Genomic DNA, 25,781 nt, shown 5'->3' with positions numbered 1-25,781 from the left:
AGTAGCTGGATAATAAATCCTTCATGAAACAAGGTTAACCTCACTCTTCCACTTCAGAAGTTGCCACTTATCTAAGTATGCAGAAACACAACATATTCCAAGCTATGGGGAAGATAAGACACAGCAATTTTCAAAATAGACTTTGGAGTGCAGACAGCATTGAAAGAAATGCAACATTTATTAGTTGCATCAAATAACAACTTGACTTGAATAAGAAATCAGGAAAGTTCCCCCTAGAGTCACTAACGTACATGGAACTGTTCACATCTCAGTCTTCTGAAATACAGATAGTAACTACAGCTGCCATTTCAACTGCTCCTGCTTAGGAATGTTACACCTGAAAAAAACCCCATCAGACAATGAGGTTTCCAAATTTCATGCTTTTTTAATGTCACACTCAGAAAGGTGCCCCCTTAGCACTGACGACTTGGGAATTGTTTGATTCAATGCTATTTTCCTCCTAGTTATAGAGGAAGCCCTTGCAGAATGCAGCCAGGTGAGATTAATTTCTGAAATCACCTAAAATTGCTATCGTGAATGGTTAGAGCTAGAGAAGGAAAAGCAAGTTTGAATAAAGCCACCGGTCTTATTTTCTCAGTACTTGTCATTCACTTTACCACCCTCACCAGGCTGTAAAACCTTCTCTTCCCCAGGGAGAGACACACCAACGTACTGAGGAACTGAGGGCCTTCAGTTCAACAGCTGCCACTGAAGCATCTCCCTAAGATAGGTAACATAATCCTTAACTGCTTTTCCTGCCACTGCCTGCAGGATTCTTAAAAGCACTGCATGCTACAAGTGCACTAAAGCCCAGGTACCTGTAGAGTTACTTGCCCATGCCTCACAGATAGCTAACATTGTCTGCAAAGACACTAGGCTGAAATATCTCATGAAACTCTTCAAGCTTCACCCCAAAATGAAAAGGTTCAGTCCTTTCCTTGTAACCCCGTTTTCACAGGATTATACTGGTATTCTCCTTTCCATAGTGTTTCCAAGAGACAGGAACAGAAAATAGGACTTCCTTTTTAGTACTTTTTTGTAGTCTAGGAAAGCAAAGATCAAAAGAAGAAGCTGAGAACAGGAATACAGCCTCAAACATACAAGTCAGTGAGTCAGCAAATCTTTGCATTTACTGTAATGAAAAATGTCAACTTGTAGATATCAATTTTCGAACACCAGCTTTTTTTATTCTTTCAGTCCTACTGGTGAACAATAGGTAAGTCTCAAACACTCTGGTGGCAAATGTGAGTGGAAATGAAGCAAGACTACAATGATTCATACAAAGGTCTCTCTCACAGCAATTTCATGCTAATACAGAAAAAAATCAGTACTTAACTGCTTTTGAGTTTAGATTTCTCTATGACCTTTGGGTTTCTTTTAATGTGAAGCATAAAAAGCAAACCTCTCTGGCTCTTAAACTCAGAATTAAATCTTAAAACTTAGAATTACCTTTAGATTTTGTTCTGTCTGCAGGACTTTTGGCTTTCATACAGGTATTTTTGAAAGTTTCTTTTGGTGTTTTCTTTTCACTAACTGGAAAAGATTGCTTTGAAATTAAACTGGGTTTCCCATAGCCAGAACTTCTAACCAGTCCATGAGGACCATGTGAAGGTTTCTTTTTGTGTGCAGTTGCTGGACTTCTGATATTCTTATGTGACATTGGTTTGGTTGTCATTGATCCTGATCTTTCATTCTTCAAGGAACAAGACCGAAGAGCCTGTGGCAGAACACATTTGCTTAAAACAAGTTTTAGCCTCTGCTGTAAAACTGAGGGTAGCATTCACCAGTGAAAAACATAGAACCAGTTACCAAAATTACACAACTATAAGACTCAGGGTGATGGCAAGCATTATATTTAATCAAATTAGTAGTAAGTAATTTTGCAAAATTGTACTACTTCAGAACTACATAGGGCAAGTATTTTGTCCTGGCTCAGTTTAATTGATCTGGGAAATAGTATTTTTATTTTAATTGTACTCTACATTACAGGATCTTTTGTTTACCAAATAAAGTAGGTCATGACTAAAGGCCATGAAGAAAGGAACAGTGGCAGGCAGAGGAACCCTGCTAAAATTGATCATCAAAAACAAAGCACACAACTCCCAAGACCAATGAAAAGGTTTAGCCTGTTTGCCCTGGTGGGCAATCCCCCAGGATAAATCAGCCAAAGCTCTGTCCCTACAATGCCTGCACACACAAGAGATAATTGCCTAAAGGAGTGTGAATCTAGGGGATGCAAGGAGAAGAGAATTTGGGGATGCAGGGAGAAGATTTGGGATTACATAAATCTTGTTCTGGAATGTCTGAGCTGATTGTAAAAATGTACAAAATTTACAGTATCTTTAGGGAAAGAATAAAAACCAGGTAAAGAAACAAGTCTGGGAAATAAAGGAAAAAATCAGATTAAAAAAGCTGGTGACAAGATCAGGTGGGCTGGTCAGCAAGCTTGTCTGACTCAGCTGGACACTGACCATTGCAGTCTCTCCCATATTCTTATTGAACTTTCTAGCTGTTCTCTCTGTTCCCTGTTCTGAGCCTGTTGTGCATTTATATGCGTCCCTCCAATGTTCACATGCTCAGAGACATCACTATCTCCAGCTGGAGACAAGGCATTGCAGCAGCCTTGCACATGTTGGGCTGGGATAAGAAGAATTCCACTGGTCCCAGTGTCCTCTGGATTTGGTGACCTCCAAGAGTAGCAATGGCAACATGAGAAGTTCAAGAGAAAGACAACAGTCTCTCAATTTCTTAACATCAGAGCATAATCAAGTGACAGGCAGTCTAAATACATACCTTTAAAATTACTTCCATATAACAAAAATCTGGTTGGTAATACTTACTTTTTTAGTTTTGCCTCCTTGTGAAAGCAGAGAGTCTTGTCTTATTTTTTCTCTTAGTATGTCAGGCTGTACTTCACTGGTTTGAATTTCTTTCTCAGTCATCCTCTGAAAGTTATCATCATTCATGCTTGTCTGTAGAAAGATGCTTTCTTCTCTGTTAAACTTTTCAACTAAGTGTTTCTCCCAAGCTGTACTATGATTCTGGGGGTCCTCAAAGGGTGAGTGGCTAATGAGGTCATTTTCTGTGCTGCCTACCAGTTTCACAGGACTACAAGGAAAAAGAAGACATACATAATAAGACTTTTGCCCTTTGCTTTTCTAGCACTCTGCAAAAAGCATGCTATTTTTTCCTTAGGTATCAGCTGTAAAGACTGCCTGAATGTCAAAGAGCTACTAAGCCTCTTTTAAGACCTATCTTGCAGATTTAGTCATACAGATTCGCTCCCATGCTGTGTAAAAAGAGCCTCTGTTTTTGGGGAGGTAGCAAAATTGGCTACAAGATAAACACCTGTAAGCCTGCAATTAACACAAATTAAAAAAGAGCAATATTTCTGTTGAGTGCAGCTACATGATAAGATCCCTGAACTCATCTGCTAAGCATTACCTGTATTTCTGACAGTTCCAAGGCCTGTGTTGTCTGCTCTAGACAGAGCAGTTGCAGCAAAGAATGGGGAGGTATGGAGCACAGGCTGGTAAGAATCGCAACAGTGGGGTTTGATCTTAAGAGGAACTGAAGTTAAAATTAGGGAGTTTGGAGAGCTAGGATAGGATGTGGGCTGAAATTCTTCTATAGAGAAGGGGAAAGAGAAGAAGACTGGGAAGGCAGAGATCCTAGCTGTTAGAGTGACAAACACTCCTTCAAATGATTTGACAAATGCTGCTTATTACCCAAAGTAAGTATGGGAATCCCTGGTCTAAAGCTATTAACACTGTATAATTAATTTAACGGCTCACTGCAAATGCCATAATGCCAGTGCAGGATGTAACGAAATTTCAGGATTTAATTAGAGAAAGATGAGTTATTTGGTTAGGTATTTTTCACAAATCGTTAGCAGCTTTAAGTTACTGCAATTCTTAAAATGCATCTTGAAATAAATACCTTTCAGGGTCCACATCAAAATTTCTGATACTACTCATATGTCCTTTAATTGTTTTCATCAATTCTTCCACAGTAGGTAAATCTAGATAATGAGAAATAAATATAAAATAAATTAAAAAACAACTTAGAAAAAAAAAATTGTTACAAGGACATAATTTAAAAATATTTCATAAATGGAGTATTATAGATATCACTGACTCACTCGTTTCACAAGCTTCTACAAAACATGTCTTCCTTTGAGCTATTTACCTGAATCAACAGTTGACATTTTTTTTGCAGAGATGTCATCATTTTGTGAAATGCTTTGCCCTAAGCCTTCTGAGACTGCCAGTGCAGAATTGTGCAATTTCTGCTCGTCAGTGTCTCCCAAAGACTGACCAATGTGATCGTATGCCTGCTCTAGCGCTTCCATCTCACTGGTGGTTTGTCCATAGGGAGTACCTGAGAAAAAAGCAGGCTTGTAAGAGACATTGGATTTTCTGTGTTGGGAAATGTCCCACTGGAGCCTGTATTTCAGTTACTAGCTTGGTCTATTATGTGGGGAAAACAGTGATACCACTTACATTAAAAAAATAATTTAAAAAATTTTCATTTTTCCTATAAAAAGAGACAGTTACCAAGTTAATTAGTGCCTACTAAATTGTCTCATTTACAGTTTGCATTCCTCTCCCCCATCCTCCCCCACCTCAATATTTTAACAGCACTAAAATTAACAGCTTATGTTATATGACTATTTTAACAGGTGCCATCACAGCCATAATATGGATATAAGTGGCCTTACATCCTTATAGGGGCCTTATGTATAAATACTGTTTTGTGAAGTTTGCTAAGAGAATATATTTAATAATTCAGTTCAATGCTGTCAAAGAAGAATTTTAGATTGAGAAATAACCAAAGGAGATGGTATTTAAATATGAAATTGCAGCATCAAAGGCTACTTTGCAAGAACCAAGTGTAAAAAGGAATCTTTTTATCAGAAACATCACCTTTTCCTGAAATATTTCCTCCTGCTTTTAAGATTTATTGGCAAAAGCCAAGAGCTTCCAGTTAATCTAAGAACAAGTGAAGATATTGGAGTCACCTATTTTAATAAAGTAAGATTTTAGTTTTTGAGTTTCTTGTGTGGTGGGGTTTTTTTGGGTTTATTTTCTTTCTTTAAGAAACCCCTTACCTGCTTCATTCATTTCAACTGCACTGACTTCTTCAAGCTGATCATGCTCACCTGGAGCTACATCTGATGTTTCAATGGCCTTCTGAAGTTCTACAGTAGAATCTTGTGAATCAAGCAATACAACTAAGAAAATAAATATTAAAGAAAACAAAAATCCTCTCATTTATACTTTGTCACACTGGAATTAAAAGTATACCAGAGCTTATCTTGATGTCTTAAGCACACAAAAACTACTATGTAGATTATTTTATTGCCATTAATGGAAAACCAATGAACTCTGATTACAAGTTTGAGTTCTGAGTAGGTGTAATGAATACAAAAGTACGTTGATGATCACCTTGAAGTGTTCATGTAGATTATTTTTAACTATTTCAATTCAACATATTGAATTATTTAACTATTTCAATTTAACTATTTCAATTCAACATATAAAATAAGGTAAAAAAAATCAAAATTGTAAAAATCAAGTAAGCAAGTTTCAAAAAGTTACATTTAATCTTCTTCCACTGATCAAAGTTTGTATTTTACCTTTAGCCAGCATGCCAGTGTTTGCTTCTTCCTAAAGAAAAAAATAAACAACAACCACAAACAATTACTTTTTGAATATCAGGGAAAAAAAAAACCAAAAACGGACAAACTTTAGAAATTGGTCCAATACCTAAAAAGAGTTTTTAGGACTAAGCAGTTATACATTCTCCAAGAACAGGCACTTCTCTAAAACCCTCCTTAGGATGCCAAAAGGTTCTCAACATCCTGTATTCTATAAACCTTCTCACAAGTGAACAGAAATTAAATGCTTCTCTGCATAGAGGAGCATTTTAACACCTTCCTGTTTTTTTTCTTGCAGTAATTTGAGAAAAGAAAGTTAAGTAGGAGTAAGCACATTATTACACTTCCATTCTAACTTTTCAGACATTTATTAGAAATACCACACTAATAAATTTATTTTAAAAGAACTAAAAAGCAATTAAGTTTACCTAGTGAAAAGGAACACATGAAGCTCTATAGGCTACTTCTGAAAAAAACCCCAAATCTGAATGCGTGCTCCAACCACACGTGCTACACATCGCAAGACCTGACTAAGACAGTGGACAGCAGTGCCCTCAGAGCTCATACAGTGGAGATTTTTGGGTCCTCTGTCCAAAAGGGCTTCTCTGCACAGAATTACTTCCATCAGTCTGTGCTACTTGATAGTGTAGACATCACCTCAATAGCTCTGAGAGATTAATCACTACTCAGTCCAAGGCTGAGTCTCCACCCAAGCTCATTATTTGTGCACTTCCAACCTCATTTCTTAATTCAAAGGAAGTGTAAGCAGGAAACCCTGTGAAGATCTTAACCCTTTCTATGATCTATCACAATAAAGTGTACATCCTTAACAGAAAGATATAGGGCCGCTATATTCTTTCAGACAGTACGTATCATATAAAGGTTTACTGTATTTAGTTACACATTGTAGAGCTTTTAAAATCCCTGCAATAGAAACATTTAGCAAGCTGTTCTTACAATACCTGTTCTTGAGGACTTAAATCAACTTCTGACACAACATTTTGATTCACCTGATCTCCCTCAGTTTTAAGGGCAGGATTAGTATCTGTTTCTTCTTCAAAATCCTCACTGTAGCTACCTAAAAGAGCAAAATAAACATCAAATAGAATGAATAACTCAAGGAAGATGAAGCAGTAAGAGACAGCTATTTCCTGTTCCTCAATGCCTCTTCTAAGAACAGCTACTGCTAATGATACTCCTTTTAGAGGCAACATAACATTTCCAAAACTGAGTTTGGTACTAAAACTACAGTGAAAATCACACATAATATCTCTAAATTCAAAGGAAGCTTGCCCTGTGATCAGATATGCTTTGTTTCCTCAAGGTGTACTTGAACTGACCCCTTTTATTCAATTACTCTCTCTCACTTAGGGGTGAAACGATGCAATTTCAACCCTGTAGATAAAGTACTCCATATACTCACTTTGACAACTCCAAAAGTTCTGAGGCTCAGAATCTGTAATTTGGCTTTTTATGACCTGCTTTGGTGGGCCAAAAGCCACTTTCAAGAGTAAGCACTATTTAAAACCAAGTGTGTCAGAGAATTAACTTCATAAGCAAGCCAAAGGCTTTTCCTTCAGTCTCCTAGATCCTTTCACAAGTTTCAGCTCTCTTTTGCTGCATCTCTCCCCCTCACTTCCTGTGGTTACAGGCTCCATTGTCTGCACTATCTGTAACACTTAAACCTAGAACCCTTGCAAAACACTGGTTCATAATGTGTTCTTTATGTGTTCACGGTTTTCAAATACATTCTCCTTATGCTTGGAAAATTCAAGCCTGACAACAGAACCTCTCAAAAGTTCAGCTAAATATATAAATTTGAAAATACAATCCATTAAATTACATGAATACACTCTATCATATGCCAGCAATGAAGCATGAAATAAAGAGCCATGACAGGTGGAAGACAAATAAGCAAAAAATGTAGCATGGAAATTTGGTGGGGGGGGAATCAGATAAGGGTAATACTGCAGATTACAAAGATTAAACACAGGCATGAGAAGATGGCACAAAAATACAGATGACAGCTAAGACACTGGAGTAAATCAAACATCAAATCAAATTTCAACATCAGGGTTTTTTTTCATTTATGTCTGACAGAGGGTTTTTAGTACCTTTTCTTTCCCTTTTCTTTTTTTTTTTTTTATCTTTTGGTAAACAGTAGATTAAAAATCTACTTAAGAAAAGAAAAAGCACTGAAGCAAGAGCAAACCCCTTAACTCCTCTGTATGAATAACAGATACACGGCCATAATGCAACGACAGCCTAAAAGGCTGATGTAGAACTACAGGTAAAATAAAAGATTGTATTACCAGATTTCTCTTCATGTGCAGGTTCTTCTTCTTTTTCAGCATTTTCATTTCTGAGAAATAATAAAAAAAAATCTACTCTCTTTTTGGACAGCAAATAAATATATCCTTTTTCTTGGAACTCTACACTCTGATACTTTTTACAATTAGTAATAAAAGAAAAAATTGTAATTTGCTCAACAAATCAAATCAATATAAGAAAAGTGGTAAAGTGTCAGCAATTATTAACATAAAGTATTTCCCAGCTAAAATTCTCAATCGAATTCTTAAAACCATTCCCCTTCTGCATTCCCTTCAAGATCTACATTAACTCCTCAAAAATATTTTTATCAACAAGGTTTGCCTCCTGTTCTGACACTGTCATTCTGGATTAACAAAATAAATTAAATAACCACCCAACTCACCTTTCTTTCCCCTTTTCCCATAAAATGGAAGTTTTATTCCTATCTAAAGCTCTCCAGAATTCTGCCCCTCCAACTGTTTTTATATCAGAAATTGCCTCTGAACTCAGCATTTTCAGCAACAGCAGCCTGAACTTCCCCTTCATCCATTTCTCCCACACGTTTTAACTCATTTTTACGTAACTGATTATAAATGGGCTGCCCTAGTCTATGAAGAGTAAGTATTTTTCCTCTAGATTCATTTGTAATATCATGTCTAAAGGAACACAGAATAATTCCTGATCCATCTTCTTATTATTATCAGTCGTTACCTCTTCATTTAGTTATTCCTTACAATTAAGAAGCTGATTTGTTACTACTGAGTTATGCACAAGTTATGTGGAGCTACATTCACTCATCACTAAGTCATGCTCTCACTTTCATTTATTAAGCTCATTTCTGTTTCTGTCTTGAAGAAAAAAAACCAAACCACAATAAACAAACAAAATCATATACAGGGTAACATCCAAAATCTCAGTGGCCATACCCAAGCCACATGTGCCCACTAACACAGTCCACAACTTTTCTTCCCTCTAAATTACCGTACAGATGGTGCTAGTATGACAGAATCATTGGAATCCAGCTCTTTATTTAATCTTGAATAATCAATAGTAGAGGAAGCTTCTTGTTCAAGCTTGGCAAAGAAGATCTCCTTTTCTTCTTGTTCTTCCAAGGTATCCAATCCAACTCCTGTGATACTTCGATTAGGCCCAGAAGCTAAAACTGAATCTAAATTTCAAAAAAGAGAATAAACTGTGTTTGTGCTGTATGTCCACACAGAACAGCCATAATAGTTAACAACAATCACAGACAGACTCATAAAATATTAATGGTATCAAATCATCACAAACTAACACCAAGAGACTTCACAACACAGCTGACAGAAGTGAAGAATTCAATCTTGAAATGAATTAAGGCAAACTGCTTTTAATAGTAACTTATTTAGATCTAATTAACTTGATGAAATAGTTGGGCTCTCAGTTCTCACCATTTGTCTCCAGGCTGTCTCTACTCAAAGAGACAGCATCTCCATTACTTTTCTGAAGCTGCATCTTTTCCAAATCCATATTTTCATGACTTTCTCCCACAGGCTGTGAAGTGTTCGGTATCTTGACAAAGGTTCCATTGCGTTCAAGCATTCCTAAGAAAAACATTGTAATATTCTTGACTACCATCTGAAAGCTATTTGATACATTGGCCTTCTAGTCTCTTTCCAGATCCACCAGTTTTAATCTCACATTGCAACTGCAAAGATATACAGTCTCATGAGTCACATTCACCTAATTTCCGCTGATTCTATATGTAAATCTTGTTTAATTAATTAAGCTATTATAAACATTATCTTCCTATCCTTTGCATGCCTACCTAAAGTTCAGCACAAGTCAAATGTAAAAATTGAGTTACCATCACATTACTAATGAAAGACAATCTCACACACAGATCCTATACAGAAATTGACATTTCTTTCTTAAAACACAGTTAATTTTATTTGATCTACTACCTCAGATCACCACAGATTTTTTAAACTTGCTAAGCCATTGGCTTAGCAGCTACATTTCTTTTGATGCTTAAAGGCTATAAGGAAAAAAATAGTAATCAAAGTCTCTTAAAATTCATTGATGAACACCCAGTTCTCCCATTTATGCAATTACAACTTGTAGCTGCTCTCCTAATTGTAATTTCACTTTTGTGAGGGCTCAACATCACCTTAACTTTATGCTGGCTCTCAGGTAGAATGCTAAAGTATCTACTTCCTCATGGAAGACTAAAAGCCAGATATTGCAGGACATTCCTAGTTCAAAAACTCCCTTCTGCCTGCCTGCAAAACACACACATTTATACTTAAATTCTGAGTAAGTTCTTGTTGGAGAAGGGATAGGAGAAAAGCTGCTTATGCACTTTATGAAATGACACATGAAATTATTTAATAGTTCTCACAGAAGGGAACAGAAACTAAGTCTGTCTTTTCCAACATGAATCGTCAGTTGGTAACACTCAGAATTTTTTGCTCTGCCTGGTCACATGATGTCAAGACTGTAGCTGTGCCCTTGTACTGAGCACACCAGAAGGGGTGAAGACACTGACAACAGCTCATTTCCTGCTGTAGGAGACTGGATGAGATCCATACATTGTCCTGATCCATACATCCATGTGCTGACCAAGTGCCTCAGCTCCGGGATCTTCCTCTGTTCTCTACACAGGCCCATACAAGGCCCATTTAAAAATGCCATACTTGCCTAGATCACAACAATGGAGAATCCTTTCCCTTTGGTACTGAAAATGTACTTAGGGTGAGGGAAGGTGGGAAAGTAGGAGTCTCAACACCTTTTCTCTCCCTACTAGGCAGTCCTCAGCATGTTCATCTCATTGTAGGAGCCTCCTTTTTAAAAAGTGAAATATAGGTTTATTTTCTTGATTTTAATGACAAAGTCCCCTTGGATGTCTTATTGGGAGGCTAAGAGCCTAAGATTCCACATCTTGGAAATCCACATTCCTGTATGTAACCTCAGCTCTGTCCTCAATATAGAGCTCTGACTGACTTGCCTTGCATGCAACAAATAAATGTCAGAGACATTGTCTAAAGGTCAAGCTTCACATGAACAGAACAGTTAATGCCTAAATAAATACATATTGCTACACTGAAAAGTAGAAATTGAGAAGCTCAAAGTGCTGAACAGAAGTAAAAAAACTACAAATAGCCCATTTCTCAGGTAGTCAAATGCAGTAATTTAAAGTAATTTACTCAGATGGCAGATGGCACCCTATTGTAGTTATCAAGACAGCAAACAGGAGTCTGTTTGCAGCTGAGTCACAAGTTTTTTGCACAGCTTTAGAATAGCCATAATCTCACCCGACCTCCAACACCCTATTTTTGAATGAGAATTTATTAGCAGAAACAAATGCCAACTGCAACTGACCTCTTATGTAGAGATTTGCAAGAAAGGAGAAGGGATTATACAACAGTTAAAACTAATTAGAACAGAACAAAAGTTTAAAGAAAACATTTCCAGGGAAATTGCTCAGCAGATGTACATTGATCTTGAAGGCTTCATGGGGTTTATGAAAGCTATCTAATAATTTTTAAATGCTTTACTAGTCAGGGTTTGAGTCAAATCAGAGGTTTTTTAAATAAGCACTTTCCATAATAATCTGAAAATCATATACTGCTTCTGCAGCCATTAAACTTTGCAATTTAGCCATTCTCAACACCCAGACACACCCCCCATTGCTAGTGAAGGGAAGAGTATTTGTTTTCTCTTGCCCTACACAATCTGAACTCTGAGAAACCTATCCAACTTGGAGAAAATATCAACTCATGGATTTAACAGTCTCTTCACTGTGGTTTTGGCTGTTTGAACAGTCCCACGGATTTCAGTGAGGCTAGCAAGAGCCACTTGTTTTTGTTACTTCTCTTAAAAGGTTCTTAAATAGTTATCTTGAATGACAAAGATTTCACTACCTGTATGTTTATATGCAACATTTTGTAAGGCTAATGATATATGGTATTCTTTTTTAAAGTACAGCCACTTGAAATTAAGAACCTGAGTTTCACTTTGAAGAATATTTCTAACTACCACACTTGCAGAGAAACATTTAGAAACATAAATACAAAAGACTCAAACTGATAATGACAAACATCTACTTTACGAAGTATCTTCTTTTTTCCTAATCTGAGCAAGTCTGTCAGAATTGAGTCATTTTACCTTTGTAATACCATATAAAATACAGTAAATTTGTTACCCTCAGAATTGTCTGGACTGTCAGAAGCGAGGGCTCCTTCTTCATTGTTTAAGGATGAAACTTTCTTGTCCTTATGAAATTTTTCCAACATTTTGGATTTTGACAAAGCCTTGCTGCAAGATGCACTGGAAGATTTAGAGGGAACTACTTCTAAGTGTACACAAACATTATAAATTTTAACGCATAGTGGACAGGGAATAAAGAGAAGAATGAGATGTGAGACGTCAAAGTGACTTTACTTTTGAAAAAGTAATACAGTTTAGTTTCTTGTACATTGAAATACCTCTAATTTTCTACCTATAATTAAAAACTAAAGTTAATACTTATAACTTCTGGAAATAAAACTACTCTTCTCCACCCTTTATTTTTAAAAAGATTCTTGATCCATGTATACATTGTATTCAATTACACTGTTCTAGGAGCTCAATAAATGACCCAAAACCAAAGAAAAGTAGTAAAACTAATTCAACTGTAAAAGGTTTTTACTATGGGGTTTGAAAGAAAGCATCTAGACTGGTTCAAAGGAAAGTGGGAAAACATAGGTACATAAGTATAAATTACTACTGTCTTTATCACTGTCAGGTGTAAGAACTGCATTTGTTTGCTCAAACCCTTGTGGGGACTTGCTCAGCAGCAAATACAACAAATGCCTTCAATTCACATTAGCAGAATTTAGTTTTAGATAATAGCACCCATGCTGAGAACTGCTCTCATGATCAAAGAACCTTAGAATGGTTCAGGTTGGAAGGGACCTTAAAGATCAGCCAGTACCAATGCCCCTTCCATGAGCAGGGACACCTTTCACTAGACCAGATTTCTCAGAGCCCCATCCAATCTGGCCTTGAACACTTCCAGGGATGAGGTATCCACAGGTTCCCTGAGCAACCTGTTCAGTGCCTCATCACACTCACAGCAAGGAACTTCCTCCTAATACCTAATCTAAACCTAGCCTCTTTCAGTGTGATATCATTCCCCCTTGTCCTATCACTACACATTCTTGTCAAAAGTTTCTCTCCATCTTTCTTGCAGGCTCCCTTCATGTACTGCAAGGGCACAGTTAGGTCACCCTGAAATCTTCTCTTTTCTAGGCTTAGCAAACCCAGTTCTCTCAGCCTTTACTCATACAAGGGGTCCTCCACCTCCCTAACCATCTTCGTGGCCTCTTCTGGACTCCTACATGACAGCTACACTACAGCCTTTATATACCTTAGGCTAGCCAGATGGTCTGTGTTAGATTTTGCCATGTTGAAATTGTTACACTGGAAGAGGCTTCAAAATTGAATAGTTCAGATAAAACTCTTAATTATGGGTCTTTTGAGTTTACCTTGACAGAAGAGAGAGTAGTCTATGACATCAAGCCAAATACTTCTGCTGTTTAGAACAGGAGTATAGGGATATGTGACCAGAACTTAACACAGCTCAAACATCCAAGATCCATTGGATCCATTCTGATACAAATACATTCTGATAAAAATCCATTCTGATACAATACATAGGTCCTTTATTCCCTCAACTGATGTGTAAGCTCACTAGCAAGGCACTACTTCTCTAGACCTATATTCTCCCACATTTACTGGGAAACTAGAAGTGTTAACACTGCACCATCTATTGTAAATAATGCAAACACCTGATACCTTTTAAAACAGTAATTTGAAATAACTACAGAGGTCCTCCTATTGCTCATATTTCAAACATTAATCCTAATTTGAGAAATAAATTAATTTTAAGTATTTATCTCCCAGACTGAGATGCTTTCCAGCCATTCTATGCAAATGAGGCTCATGAAAACATATAAATACATTTTGAGAGCTGCATATACACTCAAGAGAACTAACGCAGGGAGATGTTCTATAATCTACAAACTAGATCACCAACATGATCCAAAGACCAAGTGCCAAATATTTCATTGTCATGGCTCTCCAAAACATTACTGATCTGCTTGAATTTAAGACCAATGCCACACTTAAATTAGGACAAATTAATTGCTATTGTCTTTTATATAGAAGTATTTAATGGATCAATGCTTATAATTCCTACCTATTTGCTGGAGTTTCTTTTCAGATACCATAAAATGACTCACACAGAATGTTGAATTTAAAGTTACACTGACTAAAACAATCCTGCAGACGAAACAATTTAAGTTTTTCATTTATACCAACTGCTGTTTCTGTTCCAGGGGCAGCATGCACAAAGCAGCATAGTTGTCAACAAAGGGGAAAGAACCACATCAATAGAAAATAAGTAAAATGCTTATGTGACTGCTGTCTTTGAAATTAAACAAGTAAAACAATGGATATTAATCTCTCTCGAGTATGGAATGCAGGAAAGTGTATGAGACTTTCTATTTACTAAACATCTGCTTAGTACAGGTGAGAGCTTTTTGTTCAGATTTTCGAAGTTATTTCCTCCTTTCCCCAGACCGACGTTCAATATTGTCTGTCCTACTACATCACTATATGTAGTGATACGTGATGCTACAACAATTCAGCAAAAGTTCACATAATTATTAGTTTCTTCTGAAAAATTATAGAAGTATGTGGCAGCTTGGTCAAATGGACAGTTTGCTAAGGATTTTCTATAGGAAACACACTAGTATTACAAGGTTGATACTGGATAAATATATTAAAACATATTTAATCAAATACCAGACTGGGAATCTGAATGGGGACTCTTTTGTTGAGTATTTTCCACTACTTCAGCATGGCTTTCTGTCAGTTTCTTCTCTTTTCGCACTTTAACAAATTTTATTTTAAAATCTTGAAAAGACAAACAGCAGGAAAAGACATGCAAGCAAGACATGACAGGAATTCTTAGCATCCAATTTCTTTTTACCATTTAAATGACAAAAACAAGTAGAAAGGATATTACCTAGGTCTCTAACCTGTCCGGTATGGGAGACAGTGTCTTGAATCATAATTTGCACATTTGTTTAAAGCTGAAGAACAAATAATTTAAACGTGTCTAGAATAACTAGTGAAATTATTTTAAAATGTACTTTATACTTCTCAGTGAAACAGGCTATTAGTTTAACTCTCTAACTATTTCTTGGCACTTCTGCAACAAGACGCTTTGGGAAAAAAAAAATAGACAACAAATAAGCGTAGAGCGCATATTTCATCTTCTTCTCTTTGTCTTTCAAGAAAGCATGATATAAACAATGAAGTAACTCAAAATCAGAACCTTGAACAGCAAGCAACATATCAGCTTGGTGTATTAGAGAAGCTAATTATCCAGGCTTTAATCAGATAACATTATACAGTCACACCCAAAGACATCAACTTATACATACAGAGCATGAATTTGTAGTGAATGCAGTGCCACACTGTGGGTGAAGTTAAGATTTATCCATTTATATAAGTTTGATTTATGATGATAAAACAACTTAAAAAATACTAATTCTATTAGCTGACAGTCTATTGATTATGTCCCATCTGCAACCAACACGAAGGTTCAAGCCTAGAAGGACACACAAGGATCTCCACAAAATTTTGAAGCATGCTGATATTACACTTTCCAGAAATTAAATTCAGCTTATTTTCATGTTTGTTAGCATCACAGCAGTATTATTTTCTCCCATAGGAGATTATTTTGCTATTTAGGGGATGTTTACATATAACCTTACAAAGAAATACAAGGCTAAATCATCACCTTCTCTGTCCTCCAGTGCAGTAACTTACATTGAAATGCTGCTGCGCCATTGTCCACTTTTAAGAGGTCTGAGCAACACACTGTACACACTGAGTGTATTAGACATGGCAAAATGGTATTTCACGAAGTACTTGGAAGCACACAAGACAAACAGAGAGATACACAGAGGAAAACATGCGCAGTTCTGGAAGCCTATCCATAGTGAATTCCTTACAGTCACTCGACCTGTCATTTTAAAACACCACAAATACATCTGCATGAACTAAAATTATAGCCACATAAAACTGCAGAGGAAAACTCAATTTATCCCAAAGGTGGCCAAGGTAGTCTCTGCAAATGGCTCTCTTTTGACTCTAGGTTAATTGCCCTACAACTAGACCCTACCTTGCAGAAAGGCATTCATCATAGCACACATTTTGCATCTGCTACCATTTGCAAGTGTCCAGTGTGACAAATATAACCTGTTCCTCCTATAACCGATGACACAACCAGGAGATCCACTTTATGCCATGGAGTGCCACCACCTTCTTGCCAAGATGGAAAAAGGAAAGCCCCCTAGTAGGAATTATAGGCCCCTCTGCTTGACAATATTAAAGCAGTAGGAGGGTATGGCTTATTGCATATGCTCCATGAGCGTGGTATTCCAGGCAGAGTGGTGACAGAGCAGTAAATGAAATAAAACTAATAATCTACCTGGTAAAAATGGTGCTCAGGGAAGAATTCTGTGCATGGATCTGGCACCAAAAAAACTGCCCCTCATCAACAGTATCAATATGAACAGGCCAGCTTCATTTGCATGTAAATTGATTCCATACTGGCAAAACTGAGTAGGCTCACCTATGAACGTTTTTCTGTTAAATACGAAGCTTTTCTTAAGAGAGACCTTAAAAAGTTTTACCGGATATTTCATACATCAGTAAACTGCAGATCAAGTTTGTTTCAGTTCTAACAACTTTACCTCTAGTTAACCTGCAGAGCTGATAAGATATTCTTAATTTTAAAAATGACAGTGGTGGAAATCGTTTGGATGGAACATCTCAGTATAATCCCATTGTTTCTTGTGATTCTGTTTTGAATTTTACTTAATCCACACAAGCATTGTTCTCTAAAACTTGTAATCACCCTACCCTTTAGGAACCTGTTTCCAGTGTTTTCTTCCATAAGAAGTATCAAACGTGGGTTGCCTCAAGACATGGAAACATGGAAACTTCTAAAGTCACCAGAAGAATTTCTTTGATAGTATGCAGAAAAATGAGGTCATGCTAACCTCTTAATTCTAACATTGCCCAGCAAGATCACTCTATCCTTACATCATTTGTAAAGCTGTAAGGAAATCACCATATCTCACAACCACCTGATAAGAACTTTCTCATATCCATCTGAAATTTATGTCAACATCTTAAAAGGCCATAGACAGACAAGAAGTCCAGCTACCACTATTAGGATTAAGCCTAAATGGCACAACTGCTGACTAGGATTTGACTCCTCACTAAGACAAGACTGACAGGATACAGCTCGTCTTAAAATCTGAGACTACCAGCAGTATTTTAACTCTGTCAGAAGAAAAACAGATTTTTGTAACTTTCTGTTAAGGTCTACTTGCAATTAGTACAAATCATGAAAATTAAGAAACCACCAGTTATTACAAGAAGAAGAGGCAATCACCCTGTGGAAACTCACTACTACTACCCATAGGCTCTACTATCTAACAAGAAGATAATGTAGAAATTAAAAAAAACAGAGGTGGAAAGCTTGCAAACAATTATATATTCTCTTCCAGAACTATGTGACCATGTTAATACTGAACCAGCAATCATGTCATCACAGCCTATTTCGCCTTGAGCCACAGTTCCTGGCAAGGGAAATGTTGAGAATACTGAAGACATACATCTTGGATTCAGCGGGTGTTGAGAAGCTTTTCTGTGCTTTTCCAACCTACTACAAATGTTGCAGTTAGCATATATTTATACAAATTGGTCTTTTTCCACTACAGTTTTGAAAACAGAAAGCTATAAAAAGTCAGTATAAAGAACAGGTTGGCTACAAAACACAGACACCAATATTTCTGCAGAGTTTGTAATTTGTACTTTCTAATTATTTCACTATTTATAATGTGTTTATTTTTTACAAGTTTTATTAACTCAAAAGCTATAGAAAAAAACCCAGCAGACAGCTTGCATACAGCTTGAATATGAACCATTAAAAATACAATTCTATTTGACCCTTATGCTTTATAAACTTGCACTGTAACATTCTAAAACACTTGAGTGGTATCAGCTTAATCTGAAACCTGAAAAGCCCTAACACACAGCATGAGAAAGAACTAGTCTGACCCCCTGTGGCCAAAACATTGCAAAAATAAATTTACCACCATCATCTGAATCTTCCTCAGACAACCACCACGGCACTGAATCCTTTTTCTTCCTTTCTTTTTTCCTGGGCTGTCCCAATTTCTCAAGAATGCTGGACTTTTTCTTTGAATTTCCAAGTGAATCATCTGAAAGAGACTGAATCAATTGCATACAAGATTAAAGAGAGCTTTTACATTTTCACATTGTTTCAGCCACTCAATTCTGGACTTCTGAGCCCAGACGCCTTTCATTATTCCCCACTGTTTGTCTTTTTTGTATATGCATGACAAAAATGATTAAGAAACAATAACTATATTCATGTGGCATAATACTGCATATTTTAATTATCCTGCTGCCAGAATTTGGATATATTAAAAGTTGATTGCTTCAGAGAATGTATGTTCAAATGAACAGCATCATCAGCTCTTTTTCAATTAGTTAAGACATATAAGAACCAAAACTCTAACGACATCCCTGAAGATAATGAAGTAGAGCAGAAACAATTTTGCCTCGTCCTCGCTTTGTACATGAACATTATTATTAATATTCTAAAAATAAATGTGCACTAGCAACATTCCAGCTGCCAGCAAATCAGATTTCAGAAATTAATTTTATACTTTGTATTCATGGAATGTAATAAAAATGCCAGAACCATTGCTACCCAACTGTGTATTAAACTTTCATATATGTTAGTCATCCCTGCTGATTTTGACCAATGGCTTAAATCAATGGAAAAAAATCTATGAGTATGGATGCCATATGAATTTAAGTTACTGAAAAGTAACAGGAAGGAAAAGACAACTAACCTCTTCTCTCTTCCTTTAATAAAGCTCTCTGTGGCCTACAGCAGGCTCAGAGCCACAATCAGCTATCCACACACTAAATGAGGAAATATTCATTAGACTAGTGCACTGCAACTTTATGTTCTAGATATTCTTTGTGCAGCAAACTGGGGTTAAGGGGAATGGAATACTTTTAATCTAAATTTTTAGCTATAACTGTTAAAACAAATTGTCCTAAAGTGTCTTAAAGAACATGGTGCACAGAGTTAGCAAAAGCTATAAATGGTAAGAAACAAAGAATTTATGTATGAAATGCATCACATGGGAAATTTTCAAAAGCTTCACTTTTGTAATAGTCACAAATAAGAAAACCTGATAATATAAACCCAATATTAGAGGTAACAGGATCGTGGATGCATAACATGTAAAACACAAGGGTATGTTTTATTAAAACAAACCTCTGCAAACCACTGCCTCCTATTACATTAAAAATACTGCCATAAAAGCCTACCTTTACTATATGACTCAAACTTCAACTTCTCTAGGCTTAACAAGAATATTCAAAAATCAAATGCCAACTATATAAAACTATAATTTAAGAAAAAAATAATTGTAATAAAATATTAGTATCTCTGATCAAGATCATCTTTAGAGCTTTCAGTTTCACTAGAGAAAACTAAATGCCTGCCTTACATCTCAGGAAGAAAGAAGTGCCCTGAGCCTTGAACTTTAATAAAACATAATTTTAATAAATTATGAAGCTGTTAGACAACAGGATGTATTGCAATTTCTCTAATTCGGCTCTGTGACACAGAACAAAACAGCTTTAGATTTCTAAGAAATACACCATAAATAACAATTTCCTGACACTAGTCACAACTACTAATGCCATTGTCCCCAGACTGCCTCCTGCTAGCTGGAAGCACTGACAGGTGCTTGATGCAAGCTCTGTTATCACTTGCTGTTTCTTTTACAACCAACAGTATCCTCTGCTCTGCAAGCAGAACTTCAGTGATGCTCATACTCCTTAGTGGACTGTAACTAAAGAACCTGCAACTCCCACAGGTTGTGCTCAAGTTCTGGAAACTTTCCAGGTCCAGCCATCTTGTCAACTGCAGACAGCAAAGCTGCAGCAGCTGGGAAAGAAATGCTGACACAAAAATACTTGTGATTTTTCCCAACATGTCAGTTGTCTGAACAGCAAAACTTCCAGATTTTTTCCTGCCTTTGAAAAAAAAGTCAATCAATAAATCAACCATCAATCAGCTTTTTGGACTCATAATGACTTCTCAGCATCAGGAAGCAGCTCCAATTTCTTTCTTTCTTTCTTTCCCTCCTCTATAAGACAGCCTCTCAGCCTTTCAGGAACACAGACACACAAAAAGTGTCAGTTGTTTAATCTCAACATAAATAAAAGCCAGAAGAGACAGTTCTAAGAACTAGAACAACTACATGGCACTTCATCAACTTACCACCTCCTTTGCATGTGAAAGAACTTAAAAAAGATAGGTAATACAGAATTTGATCTAAAACACTCAGACTTTCACGACCAGTTGTCCTAATTAATTCATGAAACTAGTATTCTTCAATTAAATAAGTCTACTTCAAAATATGCTTTTATTACACAATAATATTTTAATCTATTTGATATTTTAATAAAAACTTAAAATGTTTCTCAAACATGGCTTAATATGTGATGTTTCTCTTCCAGATACTATTCTACAGATATTCTAGTAAAGATGGTGTAACTTTCCTTTTGAAAGTCTTCATTCTCAAGTATCCATGAATATCAAGTAGAACAAAGGTCAACTGAAAATAGTAGAAGCAGACAATGGCTTTTTCACAACATTGCTTTGGGTCATCAAAAAGAGGAAATTAATTAATTTAATTGAAGCACTGTGTATTAGAAAGACTTTCTCACGTTGCACGTCCCAAGAGAGCACCACAGCCAACAGAGCGCACACTGAAAACCTGGAGCTAAACCAGGATGACAGATGATGCTTAAGGGAAATCCAATTGACAACAGGTGAAGCACACCTAAACAAGATACTGATGGTGAGGAGTGGATGGACCACAGGAACATAGACAGTGGAGGAAGAAGGATTATGGGAAGAATTATAGATGACAACAGGCTGTCTTAGCAAGTGGTTAGGAAGAAGCATCACCAGGCAGAGGAAATCATTAAAGGATTTATCCTAAATGCTGTCATTGTTATCACACATTTGTGCTTCCTTCTGTATAATGACAATAGTCTAGAAAATCCACTGATGGCTTTTAAAGTTCAGTGTATATGCCAAAAGACTTAGTTTAATCCTCATATTAGACCTGCATCATCCAGCTGTATATACAGTCTTTCTTTTAACTTCATACGTTTTAACCACAAACATACATACACAGCCTCACCTCAAACACAGATTTATTAAGAGTTATTTAAAAGGGAAAAATCCTACTCCATTTCCTCTTTGAAAGACTTGCTTAAACAATATTAAGTCTTCCCCAAACTACTGAGAAACAGATTTTACTATTCCCCACCCACTGTGACACTCTCAACATGAACATCACCTACAGAGAGATTTCAAGAAATGGAGCACACCAGTTTCTCATCTTTCTAATATTAAAAAGACCAAACACTTTTTATAAAAAACAAAAGCAAGGAAAAGAACATAGCAGAAGATGCATGTGTAAAAATAACAAAGAGTAGATAATGCCATTGTTATTTGGGTCTGTATCTAACTGGCAAAAAACACAATGAACCTTTTTAATAACTAGATTAGCAGTTTGAAAACAGTTTTGGATTGAAATCATAAAAAAATTAAGACATGAATTGTTAAAGTTACATTCTCTGGGACATTCTGAATGCCACTTAGAATAATTCAATAGTTATTTGGATTTTATTTTTTAAATGAGCATTCTCAATGTGGGCAATAGTTGAGAAGAAGAAGTGCATGTCAAATGAGGAATAAAATACTAGAAGCAGTCACATGCAGAGTTTTGACAGCTGTGCATAAGAAATAAAAGAATAAAACCCCTTTCTCTTCCCCAGAGCAACTCCCTTTGTAACAACAGTAAGTAAAGAATTTTGAAGGAAATGTAAAGACTAGTTTTCCAGTTTTACTAACATTAATAATTTCAGTGAGTTCAAGATGTAACTTAGTTACATCATTAAATTGAATTACTTTTCACAAGTCATTAAATTGTAACACATTAAATTGTAACTCTACTTTAAAAAAATTTCAAGCCCACATTACATATAACAGAGACTCCAGAAATGTTCTCTGCCATTACTAGTTATGCTTATATACAGGATTAAAATCTAGCAAAGGCCTTATGTAGCAGTATTTATGTTTTAGGGTTACCACACTGTGTGTCTGACAGACCAGAGGGAAGTTCTGAAATTACAGGTCTATTTGCATTGAAAAAAAAACCCCATACCTAGTCAGGGCATTTAGATCATGTCTGATAATTCTTAGCTTAAGTCAGAACCCACAGAGTTGCATGATTTTGCCACTACTCAAAACCGTGAAGCACCATGAGGAATTAAAGGAATCTAATTCTAATCACTACAGTGTGTTTCTTTTTATACAAGATTTTTAAAAAACAATTCAGGGAGAGCAGGCATTGCACAGAAATATAAAGAAATTTTTAAAATGTAGCTTGTGGTTACATACAGGCAGAATTTTTATATCATTTTCAATTATACATCAATTTGAAGCTTCTGGTACTAAGTAGCACCAACAATAAAATTGAAACGAAAATCAAGAACCAAGGGCTCTTTCTGAAGATACAATCGGGCAACGACAAAATATTTATTTAATTACAAAACTGTTCTCTTGATTTCAATACAGGAAAATAGTATTAATTTAGCTTAGTAATTAAGAACTTGCAAAGACCCATACATAAGACAGCTATGTTAATTATGTGATAAAAGCACAGCTGAATCTTACATTTCATATTCTTCTATACTCAATTTTCCCCATTTTTTAATAGAGAATAGGGATGTGACTTTGCTCTCAAACATACCTCTTTCAGAAACTCTTCAAACTGCTCATCCAATTCTTCCTTTGAAAATCGATGAGCCATAATTTGCAGCTGGATTTTACCTTCCTTACTGAGTCTAAAAACTAAAGTTTAAATTAAAGTTAGTTAAATGCATTCTGAAATTGATGTACTCTAGTGATTGGCTTGAATAGAGCTATAAGCAAAAAAACTCCAATCCAAAACTTGAGAAATTACAAACACCATTCTCCAATCCCTTAAGAAACTATTTACTGAATGAGACAATCAATGCAAATGTACCTAGATTACCCAAATTCCTTATAAGCAAAATACTAATTTCCAAAACACCAGCTTCAGCATTTAAACTTTGAGGGATAAATAAAATATTATTCACTTCAGCATCTTTAATTTTTTTTTTCAAAAAACAGCTCTCTTGGCAACCCGCAATTAAACATTTTGTTAATAATCAAACGAGAATCTACTGCAGCAATATTTCCATTTTAAGGGCTTTTAACTCCTTTGTATGTTTCTTCTCCAACACTGGGGACATCTGGCACTGTTAGTTTTGTTTCATCATCTCTGCTGTGCTTTGGATTTAGTAAACAATAAATACATGTAAATATTTTTAAGGTTAGGGAATGGCACTTGGTTTGATCTGCCCTGACACAGAAAGCCACTTGCCCCCCTCTCCTTCCCCTAAGCCTGCAACAACTTCTCAGGTATAAAATATGCCCCACAACCAAAAGGCTGCAAAACTTTTGTGTATCACACTGCTCAACACATATGGCTGCCTTCAAAACTGCATATGTATGGCAGTGCTAAACTGCACTAGCATCTTCCAGGCTGAGAAGTGTGATGTAAACATAAAAGGGCTAAACATTTGCAAAAGTACTTTTACCATTAAATAAAACTTCTCCCAGTATGGAGCCCACTCAGTACACAGGACTGTTACCTACCTAGTAAATTGATTTTGACAGGCGAGTTGTGACAACTGTTTCCTGCTTTCACTCCTTATCCATCCACAGACCACCCGACACTTTGGCTTTGGCAGTTAAAAAAAAAAAAAAAAAAAAAAGAAAAAAAAGACTGCCCAGGCGTTGAATTGAGCACGATATCCTTATGTAAGCATTTGGACAATATCTCTGAAAACATGGTAAGGAGATTAAGAATGTTACCTCTCAGGGCACAAATAATCCAGTATCCTTTTATACTTTCACATCAAAGAAGACTTGATGTTAAACGCAGGATGCTTTAGCAATTTACTAACTGTGCCAGCTACTTTAGCAAGTGGGGAATATTTAATTCTAGCCTTGCCAGAAAAACCAAAGTGATTCTTGTGACATTTCCCATACTTCTTCCTACATTAGAATGACGGCTTTCTTCCTAACTTATAATTACGCCTTTTATAAAAACTAACAAAATGTAACTTAAAGGACAACAAATACGTTTACAATTTCGGTAACAGAAGATCACAGGCAAGCATTAACCTCAGGAAATACACTTTCCAGCCATATCTCCTGACCTGGCGGCTCACAAATGACTTTGTGCACACAACAAAGGCGGCACTTGCTGGGATACATGCTACAACACAGCGCGATGAGGCGGAAGTTTTGAGGAGATATGAGGATGGAGAAAAGCTTAAACAGCCTAACACATTTCACCTAACCTTTTATTCATCCCAGCCGGGACCTGATCCTCTCCTCCTCCGGCTTTCCCTGGAGCACACACAGGCCCGGCGGCGCGGGGGTTCGGGCGCGGGCGGCGGGGCTCGGCTCCCAGGCCCGACGGGCGCCCCGGGGCAGCGGGGGAGGGAAGAGGACGCGGCGCGGAGCCGAGCGCTGCCCCGGGCGCCGGGCGCGCACCTGCACCGCGCCGGGCCCCGCTCACCCACGGCCGCCCCGCTCGCCGGCGCCGCGGTTGCCCGGGAAACCCTCCCGGCCACCGTCCCGCCCGCCCGCCAGCAGGGACCGCACCACGTGATTCCGCCAAATGCACCAGCTTCCCTCCGCTCTGCCCGCCCCGCCGCGGGACACACGTCACGGGGGGAGCGGGCCCCCCCGGCCAGGCGTGACGGGACGGGACGGGACGGGACGGGACGGGACGGGCCGGGCGCGGGCGCCATCCCCGCCGCGGGACACGGGGGTCCCGAGGGGACGGGGACGAGCGCGGCCGCCATTGACGGGCGGCAGTGGCCGGGGGGCCGCGCGTGCGGAGCGGCGCCCCCTGGCGGGCGGTCCCGGAGCGGGCAGGGCCCGCCGGCGCTGAGGGATTTCCATGGCCGGGGCTTCGGGAACAGCCTGGCGGCCCCTGAGCCGGGACCGGAGCCCCTCAGCAGCTCCATCATCCGCAGTCACACGGTCAGAGAAGGTGTCCTTTCGCCTCCACCCCAAGCACGTCTTCAGAAGGCGCACAACCGATCTGTAGGAAAAGCAACAAGGAAAGAGTTAAAAGCGTGTTGCATTCCCTAATGCGAGGGTCAAACTCAAAGCATCCCTTCTCGCTTTTTCACACAAATCCCTTTCTAAAGTTTTCCTAATGTTTCAGCCTTAGATGTCGGCCGTTGTGCTTTTAATACATTTTAGCACATCTCTGGAAATGTTTAAAGCACGCAGGGAAATTAATGACCCCTGTTTCCCTGACCACTGCCTCTCAAATAACCACAGAACAATCGCAGCCTGTGCCTGCATGTGCTCTCCAGCCAGGCTCTGTCAGTCCTGTTTGTTGTGAGAGTCACGTTGCTTCAGGAATTTTTATGCCAGCATTTAGTAAATGGCAAAATAAAACAAGTTCACTTAAGAATACAAATGGACATTGTTCACACACGGACACACGCACACACACATGCATTTTGATTC

The 25,781-nt window shown here is 37.6% G+C and overlaps 1 protein-coding gene across 6 annotated transcripts in view; it reads right to left on the bottom strand.

Annotated features, from left to right (window-relative positions):
- The window catches only part of CEP162 (centrosomal protein 162), a 44,596-nt gene extending 19,707 nt beyond the window's left edge, over nucleotides 1-24,889 (bottom strand). The window contains exons 1-15 of one of the 6 annotated variants that reach the window (XM_083856622.1): nucleotides 24,593-24,889; nucleotides 23,883-24,068; nucleotides 22,951-23,051; nucleotides 18,166-18,304; nucleotides 12,150-12,299; nucleotides 9,397-9,549; nucleotides 8,951-9,137; nucleotides 7,972-8,021; nucleotides 6,622-6,737; nucleotides 5,639-5,669; nucleotides 5,111-5,233; nucleotides 4,189-4,380; nucleotides 3,940-4,021; nucleotides 2,841-3,108; nucleotides 1,450-1,717 (exon numbers count right to left, since the gene is read on the bottom strand). In XM_083856622.1, the coding sequence (XP_083712748.1) occupies nucleotides 1,450-1,717; nucleotides 2,841-3,108; nucleotides 3,940-4,021; nucleotides 4,189-4,380; nucleotides 5,111-5,233; nucleotides 5,639-5,669; nucleotides 6,622-6,737; nucleotides 7,972-8,021; nucleotides 8,951-9,137; nucleotides 9,397-9,549; nucleotides 12,150-12,299; nucleotides 18,166-18,304; nucleotides 22,951-23,010 (1,819 nt within the window). In that variant the 5' untranslated portion in view covers nucleotides 23,011-23,051; nucleotides 23,883-24,068; nucleotides 24,593-24,889. Of the gene's footprint in view, nucleotides 1-1,449; nucleotides 1,718-2,840; nucleotides 3,109-3,939; nucleotides 4,022-4,188; nucleotides 4,381-5,110; nucleotides 5,234-5,638; nucleotides 5,670-6,621; nucleotides 6,738-7,971; nucleotides 8,022-8,950; nucleotides 9,138-9,396; nucleotides 9,550-12,149; nucleotides 12,300-18,165; nucleotides 18,305-22,950; nucleotides 23,052-23,882; nucleotides 24,069-24,592 lie in introns of those variants that run through there. The other 5 variants (XM_083856624.1, XM_083856623.1, XM_083856625.1 and 2 more) reach the window with 5 other exon arrangements.
- Between the last annotated feature and the right edge of the window lie 892 nt (nucleotides 24,890-25,781).

The sequence above is a fragment of the Zosterops lateralis genome, assembly GCF_965231275.1.
Source record: "Zosterops lateralis genome assembly, chromosome: 3".
NCBI classification, from domain to species: Eukaryota; Metazoa; Chordata; class Aves; order Passeriformes; family Zosteropidae; genus Zosterops; species Zosterops lateralis.
This window is presented reverse-complemented; position numbering and strand designations above follow the sequence as displayed.